Source organism: Dendronephthya gigantea, unplaced genomic scaffold, assembly GCF_004324835.1.
Source record: "Dendronephthya gigantea isolate DGI-Jeju-01 unplaced genomic scaffold, DenGig_1.0 000026F, whole genome shotgun sequence".
Taxonomy (NCBI): Eukaryota; Metazoa; Cnidaria; class Anthozoa; order Malacalcyonacea; family Nephtheidae; genus Dendronephthya; species Dendronephthya gigantea.
The window spans coordinates 35322-50535 of NW_021163036.1; the positions used below are offsets into that span (position 1 = coordinate 35322).

Genomic DNA, 15214 nt, shown 5'->3' on the forward strand with positions numbered 1-15214 from the left:
TTAAGATTTTTTGCAGCCTACGAATTTAATTTGCTGGAGGATTGTCAAAGAATTTGAATTGACAATGCCTTTAAGAGTTCTTGTGGTTTTGTGGACAATCATTCACGCTTATCAAGGTAACAAACAAGTTCAGTAAATTACAAAATCAGTAAAACACCAAAAATATTGTCTAGTAGCTTTCTGGGAAGGGTTGAGAAAACACTCGATCACTAAAGTGTCTATTCTTTAAATTCGGAAAAACCGCGTTTTTTTATCCAGGGGTTTTTCATCCAAGGTTTTTTTATCATATCACATCATTATCTAGCACTTATATTAGATCCTAATCATGGCGAGTCCAATTCTTTGTGTTGAGCACATTATTCTTCGCGTTTATTTTATCACATGCCAAGTTCATTACTTTATTTAACTATAAGTTTGGATTTTCTTTTTCCAAGAAACTGCATGTATCGTTGATTTTGTTTCGAGAGCTACTATTTAAGCCAGAGATTCCTAAAATTAATGCAAATATTGCAATCGATTTATGTTAAACGTCACTGAATGTCGCCAGAATTTGTAATGATTAACTTATACATTTAAACAAAATGACACTTTTTGTTTTGTTTTATCTCACAGCTTTTGAAATTGGCAAGTCTTTCAGCGTTCTAGATGGTCTAAAACCAGTGTTCCCGAATGCTAACAGCTTAAACCAAATATTTTACCCAGTACAAAGGTCTAACCTGTTTCAAAATGTCCAAACGAAGACAGTCCAGAACTCATATTCCCAATTTGGTCCGTTCATCCAGTTAACCTACCACGCAGACGAAAATGACTTGATAAAGGCTTTCTTCTCCATGTGGGAATTTTCAGAAAAAAAGCGTTATGCGGGACCCTTCATCCATCGACAAAATGTCAACGGAGAAACCAACAGTAGCGAATATTCCAGTCTTCTAGGAATATCTCCCGAAAACCTCGTGGGAAAAGTGTACGTGCTGGCTCGATACTGGAAGAAACTTAACACAACCATGGCTGTTGACGTCACAACATCCCCACTAGCAAATGTCTTCCTGAATTCTGGCAGCAATAAGATACTTGAGAAATTTTCAGAGTACGGCACCCATTACGTTTCCGGTTACCAGATGGGAGACCTCATCTATCAAGTTTTTGTTTACGATAAAAACGACGCGGAAAAAGTTTTGAAATTTTCCTTTGATAATCCAACTTATGGTTTTGGATATTGGGGACATTACTATCGCATGTACACTGAACTAAAAACAGAAAGTGGTGTAGGATTTTGTCTTGAAGCAGGCAAAGTTCTAACAGCTAGCAATGACCCTGCTTGGCTAAATATCGCATCACAGCTCCGAGATGATGTCTTCAGAGTTCCCGAAAGTATCTTTATGTTTGTGGCTCAATATGGAGGGTACTTGCTACCGAGAAAATTAACAACTATTATCCCGATAAAACTCTATCTCAAACCCTTGGTCACTAAACTATTGCCAGGTGACTCGCGATCACAGAAAGTATGGAACGACGTATTATCGGCGGCAGTTTTCCAAAAATTTGGCCCAGAAAGTCAACCTAACCTTCCCACCATCACTGACTCTGGAATTGAAGACTTTTACGACAGTTTTAATCCCAGTCTCGTCACCTCAACGGCAACTAACTATGTCACAATAACGCGAATGTCATTTGTATTGAACGACTTTTTCATATTCAATCCTTCCTTTGTAACACACGTTTTCATCTTCGCCGATGTTCTAAAACTTCGCCCCTCAAAGATAAAGCTACCAGGATCTCAGAAAATTTATCTTATTTGTCGACAGATGGTTGCAATATCATCGAACAATAGTGTCCCGGAAATAATCGTCGGTGCTTATGAAAATTCTGTACCCACGGTGAAGATTGTTGCGGAAACCATGCGCGGAGTTTTCAAAGTCACCCAAGCTAAAACAAATGAACACTTCACATATGCAAACGATGAGGTTTATAAAACTTCGCAACACCCATTTCATTCCGGGCAATATAGCGTCAGCACAGATAAAAGCAAGAGGCTTTACAAACCTGATCGAATTAGTCTGCCAGAGTTATATTCTTCCGAAAATACGTTAAACAAAATGAAGTGGTTACAAGAAGGTCTGGTTAGCAGTGTTCACCTATCAGTCTCGACGATTGAAAGCATCCTCGCTATTCGTGCAAGTACCGACTCTGTGAACACGGCTAGAGAATGCTTAAAGTGGATGACCGATTTTCTCACAACGAAAAAACCGAACGGAACTATTCAGTTACCCACTGATTTGGAGATGGCATTGGGGAAGGCTCTATTGATAAGCAAGACACAATTAAACGAATATGCTCAGTCTAAACAGCTTGTACCTAAACTAACTTTTTCAGTGTATAAGCCACTTTACGATAAACTGCTAGCCGAAGTTTCCGCGTACGAGAATACCTTTCAAACTATCTCGACCGAAATATTTTATCATAAGTCCCGCGAAACAACTACAAAGACAATGAAAGAACTGAACGACAACGTCAAAAGAATTGGCTCATTCCTTGTGCAAAAAACCGAAGTAGGGGCCCAATATCAAGACGACATTGCTGGCACCAATCAACAACTGCATGATCTAGAAAGTGATAGAATAAGTCGTGAGCAAGAACAGGCAGCGATTCTGTGGACGGAAATTACTAACACACAAAAGGAAGTAACAGACGCCGGTATTGCCTTAAAAGATGCAATAGAAAAATACAAAACAGAGCAAATCTTTTCGGCCGTGTTTGGTGTTATTAACGTAGTCGGATCTCTATTCACCGGGGGAGTTGGCGCTCTGAACATCGCCAAGGACATTGAAGGAATTGTTCGAGTGGCAAAGAAAGTAGAAATTTCTATAGGCATTATAGAACAAGTGAATAAAATGTACAGTCTCGGAAGGGAGTTGAGGAATGATATTGGGAAAGTAAACAGGGCGATGGAAAATATACCGAGTTTTGCGGTTGATGCGGACAGTTTTCCAACCGATCTGGAGTGGGAAGATTTTAATGTAGATGTAATGTCATATACGTCTTATCTTCCTGATCAGGTTCACAGAGAAGCACTAGACTTCCAACGTGTTGCGAAACGTTTATCAGCGCGAGGCAGAAAATACTTGAGCATTGCAGCAAATATTGCTGCCATGAAATACAAACAAATAAACCTTGAAATGCAAAGAGATCTTGCCAAACGACAAAGCGATCGTCTAAGAGCCCTCAAAACAACAGTGATCCAGAAGGATATCACAGACAATACAGCAAATATAACAGACCTCTTTGAAATTGGAACTATCATTAAAATGAGAGAGAACCAAGTTCGAACACATCTCGTTCAATCGTTTGGTTTCATGGACGCTGCCTTACAATACTACTACTTTCAGAAACCAACCGTGATCAAACGCTATGATACCTTGTCTATCCAAAGAGCCGCTGCGAAACAAGTCCAATCAAGTATTACGGTTTTAGAAAGGTTTCCTTCTGCACCCGAAGATCTTAAACGACCTATCGAGTACAATATCCCTGGGGTTCGCGTACAAGAACTTCTATCCCCTGATGGCTGCGAGAAAGAAATTAAATTGAGTTCTGTTGAGTTTCAGAATTATATTCGTGTGCGAATTCTGAGAGTTGAAGTGCGCGCTGACAACATCGCGAATGTGTCAAACAACGAAGCCTACATAAAAGCCACAGCTTCTGGTGAGTCTTTCCAAGACAGAGACTTAAAACGTAATCCTATATCATTTACTACCCGACCGAAAAGTTACCGTTTTACCTACAATATAGTTACTAAAGAGGCAATTATCACTTCGCAACCATCATCTGACTTCCATTCAAAATTCATTAAAATGACACCATTTGACAAGTGGATCTTTCGGCTTCCAAACGTCACTACAAATAAAGATCTTCGCTTCTCGTCTGAACTGACAACGCTAAGAATTAGGTTTTACATCAACGCAATCTTTGGCCCTCCTCGAATATCCAGTCGACGAAGAAGAATCCGTAGAAGTGATGTTTCTGGTAGTAAGCACGATCTTCTCCAAAGAATTAATGGTCGCTCATTAGTTCGAAATTGGGACGCAATAATGGCAGTTAGCGCCAAACGCGTAAACGATATTTGGGAACAACAATACAATAGTCAAACTAAAGCTGGATTTGTGAAGAGCATAGTAACAGAGAGGACGGTGGATTCCGATTATCCTATGATGATAACGTATGCAAGATGCTTTCTTGAGGTACGTACAAAGACTAAATTTCTCTGCGTCACCACCAAATATTCGTTATAATAAGTGTGCTAAGATTGCTGAACGAGATTAGGAAAATTATACAGAACAGAGAACAATGACACCTGTCAGCCGAATCCGATAGCTATCAGTGAGGCGTTGAAAATTCTAGATAATCCTGCATAAAATAAATTATTTTACATGACAGCCTATAGACTTACTTTCAGATTATTCCAAGTATTCTCGATTCCAAGTATTTTTTTTTTCTGTTCTTGTTTTCACTACTGTAGGTTGGCCCGCCAAAAATTCAATTTATCCAACATAATTATGACGAGGTTACGCTGACGTTCAAGATAAAGAGTGGGAAAGTTGAATTTACTTCATTCCAAAAAATAAAGGGACGAATTCCGAAAGAAGCTTTTAATACCTTCAATAAGACAGTAAATAGAAATGCTGCAGTAAGTGCTATTGTTAGGCTAACTCAAATAAAGGGGAGATTGACTAATGAGTCATTAGTGATCCTGGATTTGTCCACCGCCATTGTTAACGTTCCTCATTTTGTTCGTGGTGATTCCACTGAATTAAACCTCGCTACCCAAATTAGAACCTTCTTCGCTAAACGTTTAAATTCCACCGACTTCGAAGTTGCTCGAATCACGTACGAAGACACTCTCACGCCTCGTTCCCTTGTACCTGATCGGTTCTACCTGGCTACAGGTGATGTGATACTAAAATAGGATGTTTTTATAATCAAAATGGAGAGATTAAGATCTACGATGCGATAGATCGGGGGACGAGATTTCATTTTCGACACGAAAGTTTCAGTTTCGGCTCAGAGTTTTTGCCTCACATTTATAGTCTCTTTGTTTGAGTGTCGTAGGTCTCAAACTCTCCGCTAATATTGGTTTCCGCCCATTCTTTTCCCGCCATTTTCGCGCTAAAAGAAAAAGTTAGTTCGAGATGCAGTTTCAAGGGAAAACAGCACTGTTTACTATATAATTTCAACGAATGATGTTAACAATGCTAATTTATCTTCTTTGCTCATAACGTTGACGTTTCTTTCGCATGCATGGATCAGGTATTGCACTTCTGCACTGCTACAGTTTATGTTAATGACTGTGGAATCTCGAAGTATGTGTATCATTGCGGCGGTGTAATTCAATGCTATCAAATCATAGGCAGCCTGGTCAATGCGGGTAGCGCATACTTATCTTATGTATATAATTATCCTAAGGCTGGCAACTTTCTGACAAGAATTATAATGCATATATTAATACCATCGCTTGAAACACAAAAGTTAAACTAGTTTCTTGAAAAAAAACTAGATGCAGAACATCTTGGATATATTCACTAAATTTATCTGTCATTTTTAGACTTGAAAACAACTTAAAAATGCATAAATTTCGCAAATAAAAAGTGTATTTTTATCGAGATTTTGTTAAACAGAGACGGGATGCAATTTACTCGACAAACGTCATGATCGGAAAATCTTCGGCAAATTTCTGATTGGCTGTTGAAAGTTCTAAAAATCACGAAGACATTTTTTCTTCGTTGGTTTGGCCTTTGTGATTTTCCGAACTTTCCACAGCCAATCAAAAATTTGCCGAAGATTTTTTCGATGATGACGTTTGTCGAGTAAATTGCATCCCACCTCTGTTTAACAAAATTTGGAAAAAAATACAGTTTTTCTTACCAAAATTTAAGCATTTTTAAGTTGCTTTCAAGTCTAAAAATGAGAGATAAATTTAGTAAATATATCCAAGGTGTTTCGTATCTAGTTTTTTTTCAAGAAACTCGTGTAACTTTTGTGTTTCAAGCTATGGTATTAATGCATGTATGCATTATAATTCTTGTCAGAAAGTTGCCAGCCCTAGGATAATTATATACATAAGATAAGTATGCGGTGCCCGCATTGACCAGACTGCCTATGATCAGATTTGTATATTTTCTGCCTCGTCCCCATGCGCAATTTATATTTCAGTGGACATCGCAGGAACGCGGCACAGGGTGTGGTGGCATGTGCATGCGCGATTTTGCTCTGCGTACTTTTTTCGCTTTTGCCCCTTCACCATACTGATTCTGAGCGTGAGACGCCAGAAGACGAGACACTAACATTTCGATAATTTTTTAGGCGGCTTTAAACCAGACGGCTCAGGTGATGGGAGTCTCTATATTTTCTTCCGCACACATTCTACCAGCTCTTCGGCGACAGATGCGACAAAGAGGGATTTCAACGACCCCATCACGATCGACCGACAAGTCATTCCGAATGGTTACGAAGTAATTTTATTTATAAACAACAGAATCATCTTCGGTGACATCATGGTGAAAGACATCAGGAAAAAGTTATCATTTAGTGTGCAGGCGAAAAATTTCCCAGGTATGACCGAGAGCCAGCAATCCAAGTATGTCGTCGGAGTTCAGGACGCGAAGTACCATTTTACCTTGCGGGCAAAAGCAGGAAAAGTTGACGTGTCGATTAGTGCAAGAAAATTCAAAGTTCGATCAAGTAATAGAGGAAAGAAGATTAAAGTGACCTGGGAAGTAGAAAACCAGCCAATAACGATACCATATTATGTAGAAAAATGCGCCGGACGTGTTATGTATAAATGCTGGAACGAAGAAAGAAAAAAGACAAAAAACTTTGATGTGAACTTCGTCAAGTACTACAAGCCAAATATCGATCAGGCCCAGACCATTACGTATACAGGCGAGTCAGCGACGGTGAATGTTGACTCGGATTCCGTGTCGGGATGGGATGTATTTTGGAACAGTGGTACCTCATTACGACGAGCCAAAAGAAAAATCGAGGCACAACTTCGAAGTTACCTCAAAAACTTAGATTTCAATTTCAGAGATATTTCAACATTCGCTATTACGCAGGTTCTTTTTCCGAACCGGGATGTTTTTCAACTGGAAGAGGTGTACATTCCTGGTGATATGGTGATCTTCGGACGTGTCAAGACGAACAGGAAAAAGTAATCGAAACGTAAACATGTTGCAAAAGATTAGAAGAAAGTTTAATTTTTCTCTGAGCTATCAGGGGTTTAGATAAGTTTTATTTTAGGGATTTAGTTTTATAGGTTGATTACCTTAACAATTATTGTGTTGATCAAGTCCGTATGTAAACAAACGGGGTTTTTTTTAAATTTTGAACTTTTACACTTTTTGAAATACGTTGTGTTGTGTGAATATCTAACAACATTTACGTGCACTATGCTTTAAATCAGTATAGCTACTAACTTTTTTTGTTATGGGAAGAAATGGAAACGTGCGGAATTTCGGCAAAATTCAAACATTGTTATGAGCAAGCTTAACCGATGCGCAGAGCAGATTTGTCCACTTTCACATGTTGGTTCTATTGGTTTATAAGGGCTCAATTCACATCACACAGCCAACTAAACCGGGTACATGATGAATATGCGAATAAACATAATGATCAAGTAAGCAGGCTTTCTCAGTTGAAAAATAAAAACACCTTTCATAAGTTGTAGGACAAGCTACTGGGTCAGTTTTGAAATTCACAATAGTCATTGTATCGTATTGAACCGATGTATGTCATCAGCCTAAATAAGCTGATGTGAAAGTCTGCACTTTTTTAATAATAACACATGTTTTCTTAATATTGTATTCTAATGTCTTACGGTCGTTTTCTAATAAACAATTCCTCTCTTGTGACTATCAGAGAATTCCTACGACGAGCAAATGGATTTCATCCTTAACGCTAACTATCTGTTAAAGAGAAACACACCGGTATGTGACTGTGTGTAAAATAGTAAATTTATAGCACACATACAAATCGATGAACTCTGTTGTCTGTTTTTGTTTACTAGACGGCACCCGGCTAATCAATATCTCTAACACTTTACCAAAAATATACCATTGAATCTTCTCTTAGGGAGAATGTTGCGAACGATTCCGATTATCAAAAAGCTAGGAATAAGCAAGCGTATTTCATCCTCAGGCCAATTTTCTCTTCTGAGGGTATGTAAAATAGTAAACCGCTTATGGTATACAGTACTGTCCAGAAATAACCTAATAAAAACCACGGTTAACCTAAGTCAAACTTCGGTCTGTTCGCCGTTGAACCTCCGTCTCACGGCGGTTTGACTCAACCTCGTACCCAGGGTCTTGTAGGTGGGAGGAGAGGGTCCTAGAAAAGCCTCCCAAGGTGACTCCAATAGGGTATTCGGCCAACTTAGTATCCGAATCCTCCAGTACTTGTCGTGCTCAATACTCCTAGCCTCCCCCCCCTACGAGAAGGCCCTGGCTACGAGTTGGGTCTAACCGCCGTGATACGGAGCTTGTCGTGCTCAATACTCGTAGCCGCCTCCCCCCCCCCTCCTACGAGAAGGCTTTGGCTACGAGTTGGGTCTAACCGCTGTGATACAGAGCTTTAACCTCGGCTTCACTCGGTCTGACAGACATTTCTTAAGATGTTTTCGTTATGATTATTGTGTTATCGTTCTCAGCTGTTCGTAACATTCCGTTCGGAACCGAACGCCAACCGCGATCTTATTTTCCCCTTGCGGTCGTCTGCGGTTTCTATGGGTCGACCGCAATCTAACCGCAACCGAACCGCAACCGCAGTGTTAGGTTATTTCTGGACAGTATTGTACATGCAATGATGGAAACAAAAAATAATAACGTTTTTCCGTGCTTCTATATATACGCAGGTGTAAAATACGTTCGCGACCAGACTATATTATACAGACTACAGTATAGATAACACTTGTGTATAATAAAACTAGGATTGATAAACTCACAATCATTTGAATTTTTATTACGACACGTCTTCAATAGAGCAAGGGAACTTAATCGCTTACACTATATATCGTTTAAAATAGGTCGCTTTATTTAGCTACGGAAGCCCTGAACAGCAGCAGTAGTTAGGACCGCAACCACTACTATGGCAAGAATGGTAACGAAAAATTGCCAAGCCCACTTTGTTCACATCTGTATTAGCCAACTTATTGTCAGCCAGCGATGGGCGATCCTTGTAGACATGTAATGAATCCACACACCTTGTATTAAGCAGCCTAGAAAAACAGCCAAGAATATAATATTAACATATGAATATAATTTTGATATAAAATATAGTCATCGAATTGTATCAATTAAAGAAAAATAACAACATATATAGATGATTAAACAGAAACTGATTTAAAATAAAAACAGCAATATGTAGTCGAAAGCTCAATCATATATAAGCACAAGACTTCAAATTCAAGCATATAAGCACAAACAAGACAAAATAATCGAAAAATAAAATAATTACAAGATAAATCCAGCTTGAAAGGCCTCGATTTAATTCAAAGATACCACATGCTCTGTTTACAACCAGACTGCGCGTGTGTATGAAAGTCCAATATGGCGAATAATATTCAAAATATTATTTACAAATTTATTCGTTATTAGGAATTAATGCTTGATTGATTTACCGTTGTTTTACTCATTCCCACCTTTTAGGATTCCAGATTTGGGCTTCCTTTCTCACTTTGTACGAAGTACAGACACTATAACAGGTTTCTTTGGATTTGCTGCTACAAGTTCGACGGACTGCAAAGTACAAGCTATTGTATTTTCCCATTGCAACACAAGCACTAGTTGCCATTTCATCGAAGTAGTTTTCAAAATACGATTTGAAACCGCGCTTTTCTCTCTTATTTCCTGCGAAAAAAAAAATAGACAACATTTATCGACAAAAATCCTTCAATTAACAGGATTGCAAAAAAGCATATAGCTTATTACAAGAAACCAAAGCACTTGGTTTCTTGATTTCTTCAAAGTAGAACTGGCAATATCGCTCTGTGCCGAAATTTGGGTACAACGTTATATCAAAATTTAATTATCTAAATGGAATGGATGTTCACTCCTGTAGCTGACACACACGTTCACTACTAAATACTAACCTTGTGCATGTGGTGCAGCGTCTACCAACATTGACAAGGCCACGACAAACAAAACGGCAAAAATGGTCAGATATCCCTTCATGGTTCTGGTGAAATAATCCAAATTTAATATTTTTAAGGTAAATTTTTTAATGAGCATATTATTTCCGCTTTTGCAAGCCAAAGTTCTAGCGATTTATCACGTTGAATGCTGTACGTTTTCTAAATTTAAGAGGAGATATTTTTCTATGTCGCGTAATATATGCTCAAAACTTCGGTTATATCTTCATGCAACAGCACTAAAATTTTCAGCAGAAACGTTTTGCAAACCTGAAAAGCATCCACAAAGTATGTTTACTGTATAATCTCAAAATATTCTGAAAATGAAAAGATTTCTCTGGATACGCCGAGAAGAAAATGACACTTGAATCGAAGCTTCTTTTGTATTCATTTCAGTTATAATGGCGTTGACATTATAACATTGTTGATAGCCGCATAATGTTTTATAATAACTCCTTTTTTTGGTGTTTTGCATTAACCATATACAGTTCAAAACTTAGTTCACAACATAATCTAAAGAATAAAGGTAAAATAAATTAATTTTCATCGGTACGCCGAAAGGATTTTAGGTTTTGAGCGTTTTCCCGCCGAAAATACGCGACATAATAAAAAATCTTCTCTGCATGAAACTAAAAAATGCACGAGTTGACATAAGCCCATATCCGTGAAATATTATTACCCTACGAACTTCGACACGCCGATTTACAAGAAAAAAAAACAGGAAAAAATTGCAAATATTTCACAATAATATCACAATACTCGAGTGTAACTCCACGTTCCGTGCTTCCCGGGAATAATTCCTTATTAAACTTTCGTATGATTTTATAGAATTCAGTTTAAAGATATCAAGCCTATCTAAAAGGATACGACGAAAAAGGATGTTTAAAATTTTGACAGCTTTTCTATTGAACGGTATGGAATTTTATTTTTATTAAATGGTATACGATATTTGAAATATTTTGCACACATATGATGAACACATATATTTTGCATGAACTCTGCAATCGAAACATTTGTCACCTGATATTTTTAATGTAATCTATATCAGCCTTCATATTGTTATATACATAACTTACAATTTTAACGACTTAGCATTGAAATCCGGCGTCTTCAGATTTGACCAGCACACACCCGTAATTCAACTGTAAATGATAGCACTCGCGCCTGTTCGCTTATTTTATAATCTCCTCAAGCTGTTTCGAAACTAAGGTCATAATAATCCGTGGTTTCGTTTAAGCTCGGCGATAAGTCTAAATCTATCGGCTATATGAATGGCAAATTAAAGTTAATCACGTCGTGCTGTGTTGTTTATTCTATATACTTTGAATCACTGCAACTAATATAAATCGGGCGCCATAAATTATGATTGAAAAAATATTATAGTTAATATTACGAAAGAGGCATTATAATTATGCACTTGTTTTGCACCAGCTCCTGTTGAAATTGCGTCGCAGAATGATCAGAATTTCAGCTTCACTATAATTAAGATAGCAATGCAATACTCAGTATAAACCGTCTCGAAAGAATCTGTGAAAGAATGTAACATTAAAGAGGCCATGGCGGTGGCACTGATCTCATCATACAATTAATGGATAAAAACGAAGCCGGAAATACCGAACTTCCGAAGAGCCAGAACACCGCAGAGCGTCGCTATTTATACACGACTCTGAAGGCTCTCACTCACTCGTCGCAAAAACTTACAAGCTCACTGCGAGTAATTTTGTCCAACTACCATGCTTGACATGCAGCTTATATTAATTCGATGCAAACAGTTTGCGAGTTGGCATGGCTTTGCGATGAATGGAAAGAGCCTTAATTTACTGATAGATATAGGACCCGATGCAAAGTGAATCTCTAACTATTAAAATACATGCATAGTTACTCAGGAAGACCCTTCCAGAAGTTCCAGTGATGGTCTTAATTCTGGCATTGTTTTTGATAGCCATAGCATTTTTTATTACAGTTACCTTGGTAAAAAAAGATTATATTAACCTGCAGACCTTGACTTAGGTCTTACTGCAGTTTAGCTTACTATATGTTGTGTGCTTGCAATGGCTAAAATTTTGTAGTATTTCCAATATGCAGTATACAAAATTTAAGAAATGCCTGAAAAATCTTCGTCATTGTGGGGTATAATTTATTCTATGAATTATTGCATGAACTACGATTGTATGAACTATACCCTATAATGACGACGATTTTTTAGGCAGTTGTTAATTGTTATATTATTATACCATATTAATTTGATTGGGGTCTTTTTATGATAGGGGTCTGAATTTTCGTCATTCAAATATTTTACGATGCAAGATTACTCGCCTCAAACAAACTTCCCACCTGTTGCGAACCTCAGTAAGTGTATGAATTAAAAGTGCTAGCATTAAAATAGAGCGAGTGCTTGACGATTAATATGTTCAATGCAATGATAACTCCGGTTCTACGACTTCATGAGATCGGAAAGTCTTCGGACTCTAATTCGGACCATGCATTTAAAAATGCTTTCTAAAACAAAACGATATATCTCGCCACAACATGCTTATGTTTTAATATTTGAATACGTCTTCTTAGAGACGGCTTTGTGTAATTTGTTATTTCGTTGGCCAGCTAGCATACATATATATTTAAGCGTCTTCATGTGTATATAATGGCGAAGTGGCTTCTCGTAATTGTTTTTGCTTTGTTGCTTTGCGATAATTTCGATCGTGGTACCTGCACCGATGAATGCATGACAGCATTTCAATGGTCATGATTAATGCACAGGGGCCGGTTGTATAAAACCCTTACTGTAACTGGTCAACTCCGAAATTCACGACTCTGCTATCAGCTAACTCTGCCCCTACTGAACTACAGTTGAAAGCTAACTAAGTTAAAAAGAGACCCCAGTGCTGTTGTAATCATGCATTCAAATTCCCAACGAAAGCGTCATTTTAAAGCATTTATGATTGAACAATAGATCATGAATGAGACAACTCAGTCACTTATCTTTTGTTGTTAATCCCGTTTGGCGTGCATGAATAGTTATAGCGCGACGTTTGACCCAGGCCAAGCTCTCGACAATAGAAGAAGGAAAGTAAGATTTTTATTACGGCTTGAAAGAGAAGATTCAGCAATTTTTAAATGATTTCGGCAGTAATTCCGGGTTACAAGATGAATTACATATACTGACAGAATCTTGGCAGAGATTACATAGATAATATCCAAACGAAGGCAATATGCTTCGATGGCAATATGTTCGACAAAGCTTTCTTTGTTCGGCTTAGTTTAAACAATTATTGTTTATGACTTTTTACTTTAAATACCAATTCAAGATGGTGTCAAGTACAATTCGTATATCCAAACTGTGATTTTGAAATGAAAATACTGATTTCGATGTATTCCTACATGCATGCTTCGACCGCTAAGATCGGCTGATGAAAGAAAATCTGGGTAAGTGAGCCTAATATATATATATATAGTATATTATTATATCATGTATATAACAGCCCGTAATGAATTTGGCACCATTTGAAGTGTGTGATATTGGTTGCCATAAAGTGTTTAATTTGATATTGTTTATAAAGTACACTAGAAGCAAAAGTACCCGAAGCCACGCTTACCGTACACTTATAAGTGTATGCAGTAGAAGACTGCGCGTGCATGTTACAAAATAAAACACAATTATCATTCGAAGCCGGTGTTTTAAACATGCAGCAGTCATCATAAATAAGATCACCCGAAATCTACTGATGAAAATATTCGACCGATGTTTACATAGTTAGGTAAAAATCTTGGGGAAAACGTGTCCACAGATAAAGTGGTTCATGTAAAGGGTGACCCGTACGTTATAAACAATATAAACCGATTAACTGGATTTATGTATATATCAAGCTTTAAGCTACTGGGTTCCCACCCTAGATGAGCAACTAAGAAATGACTGCGCATGCAGTTTTCAAAATGGTTAATTGTTCAAATAGCATTCAGATGAAATATTGGTTAATTCCGAAATTCACGACTCTGCTATCAGCTAACTCTGTTCCTAACTACAGTTGAAAGCTAACAAGAAAACAACAGGCCCCAGTGCTGTTGTAATTATCATTCAAATTCCAAACAAAAGCGTCATACGCGCTGTTTGCTGCACCCTCGCCAGGAACAAACGTCGTTCCCACATGCTTTCTACCCGGAACATGTCGCAGCTCTCGGAAGCTTTCGTCCAATTGGATAATGCGTTTCTATGCTTTCTAAAGAACGAAGCTATGCTATTGGTTGAAACAGTAATTTATTGTAAAGTTCAGCCAATGAAAATCATTCTTGCGAGAAGCTGCGACACTACCCTTGCTTTCAACGCATTTATGACTGAACAATAAATGATGAGACAACTCAGTCACTCATATTTTGTTGTTAATCCTGTTTTGCGTGCATGAATAGTTATACCGCGACGTTTGACCCAGGCCAAGCTCTCAACAATGGAAGATTGGCTTCGTAGCGTCTGCTAATAAATTCGCGTCTAGTTTGGTACATGAAAAAACCAAGGCATCTATAATCAAGATTGTGGTTTGAGCAAATTTGATCAGATGTAAGCATGTATGTAAGTTTAATTAAACTCACTGAAGAATAGATAAATATGTAGAAAGATATGTATTCCGTATCTAGAAATATTGATATTCTATAATTAGATACGTAGAAATATCTATATATTCTATATGTATATATAAAGATATAAAATAATATGGCTAGAAGGCTATTTCTGTTGTCGGATTTTTTTCATGCATGTTTTTTGCAATTGTACATCTTGTATCGGAGGTAAAAGACAAGGGAAACTAGAATTAAGCTAGAGAAATTCTACAATTAACCATATCCAGGTAAAACTGAAAGATTCAGTCGTAGTCCACTTGTATATGCAATTAATAGATATTATTATACATTATAGTAGTAAAAGCAATTTGATTGGCTAATAGTTGACAGATAAATCGCGCAATCACGCAAAATTCAGTTATCTGCTAGCAGATAACTGAGTTATCTGCAAGTGAGCCTACGGTGGTTAACAAGCGGTATTCATTGGAATGTATA

At 37.6% G+C, this 15214-nt stretch overlaps 1 protein-coding gene across 1 annotated transcript; it reads left to right on the forward strand.

Moving 5' to 3' along the window:
• The first annotated feature begins 1221 nt into the window (after positions 1-1221).
• On the forward strand, positions 1222-7862 carry LOC114523110. The gene is made up of 3 exons (XM_028543952.1): positions 1222-4232; positions 4511-4937; positions 6352-7862. Exons 1-3 carry the CDS (start codon positions 1233-1235, stop codon positions 7200-7202), a joined length of 4278 nt encoding a protein of 1425 aa, XP_028399753.1. The 5' UTR covers positions 1222-1232; the 3' UTR covers positions 7203-7862.
• Positions 7863-15214: the final 7352 nt, after the last annotated feature.

Bases quoted from the DNA above. Each gene is read 5' to 3' on its own strand.
- LOC114523110 (XM_028543952.1), top strand. From the start codon at position 1,233: ATGTACACTGAACTAAAAACAGAAAGTGGTGTAGGATTTTGTCTTGAA. The intron at 4,233-4,510 runs GTACGTACAAAG...TCACTACTGTAG, and splicing joins ATGCAAGATGCTTTCTTGAG to GTTGGCCCGCCAAAAATTCA. The intron at 4,938-6,351 runs GTGATGTGATAC...ATAATTTTTTAG, and splicing joins TCGGTTCTACCTGGCTACAG to GCGGCTTTAAACCAGACGGC.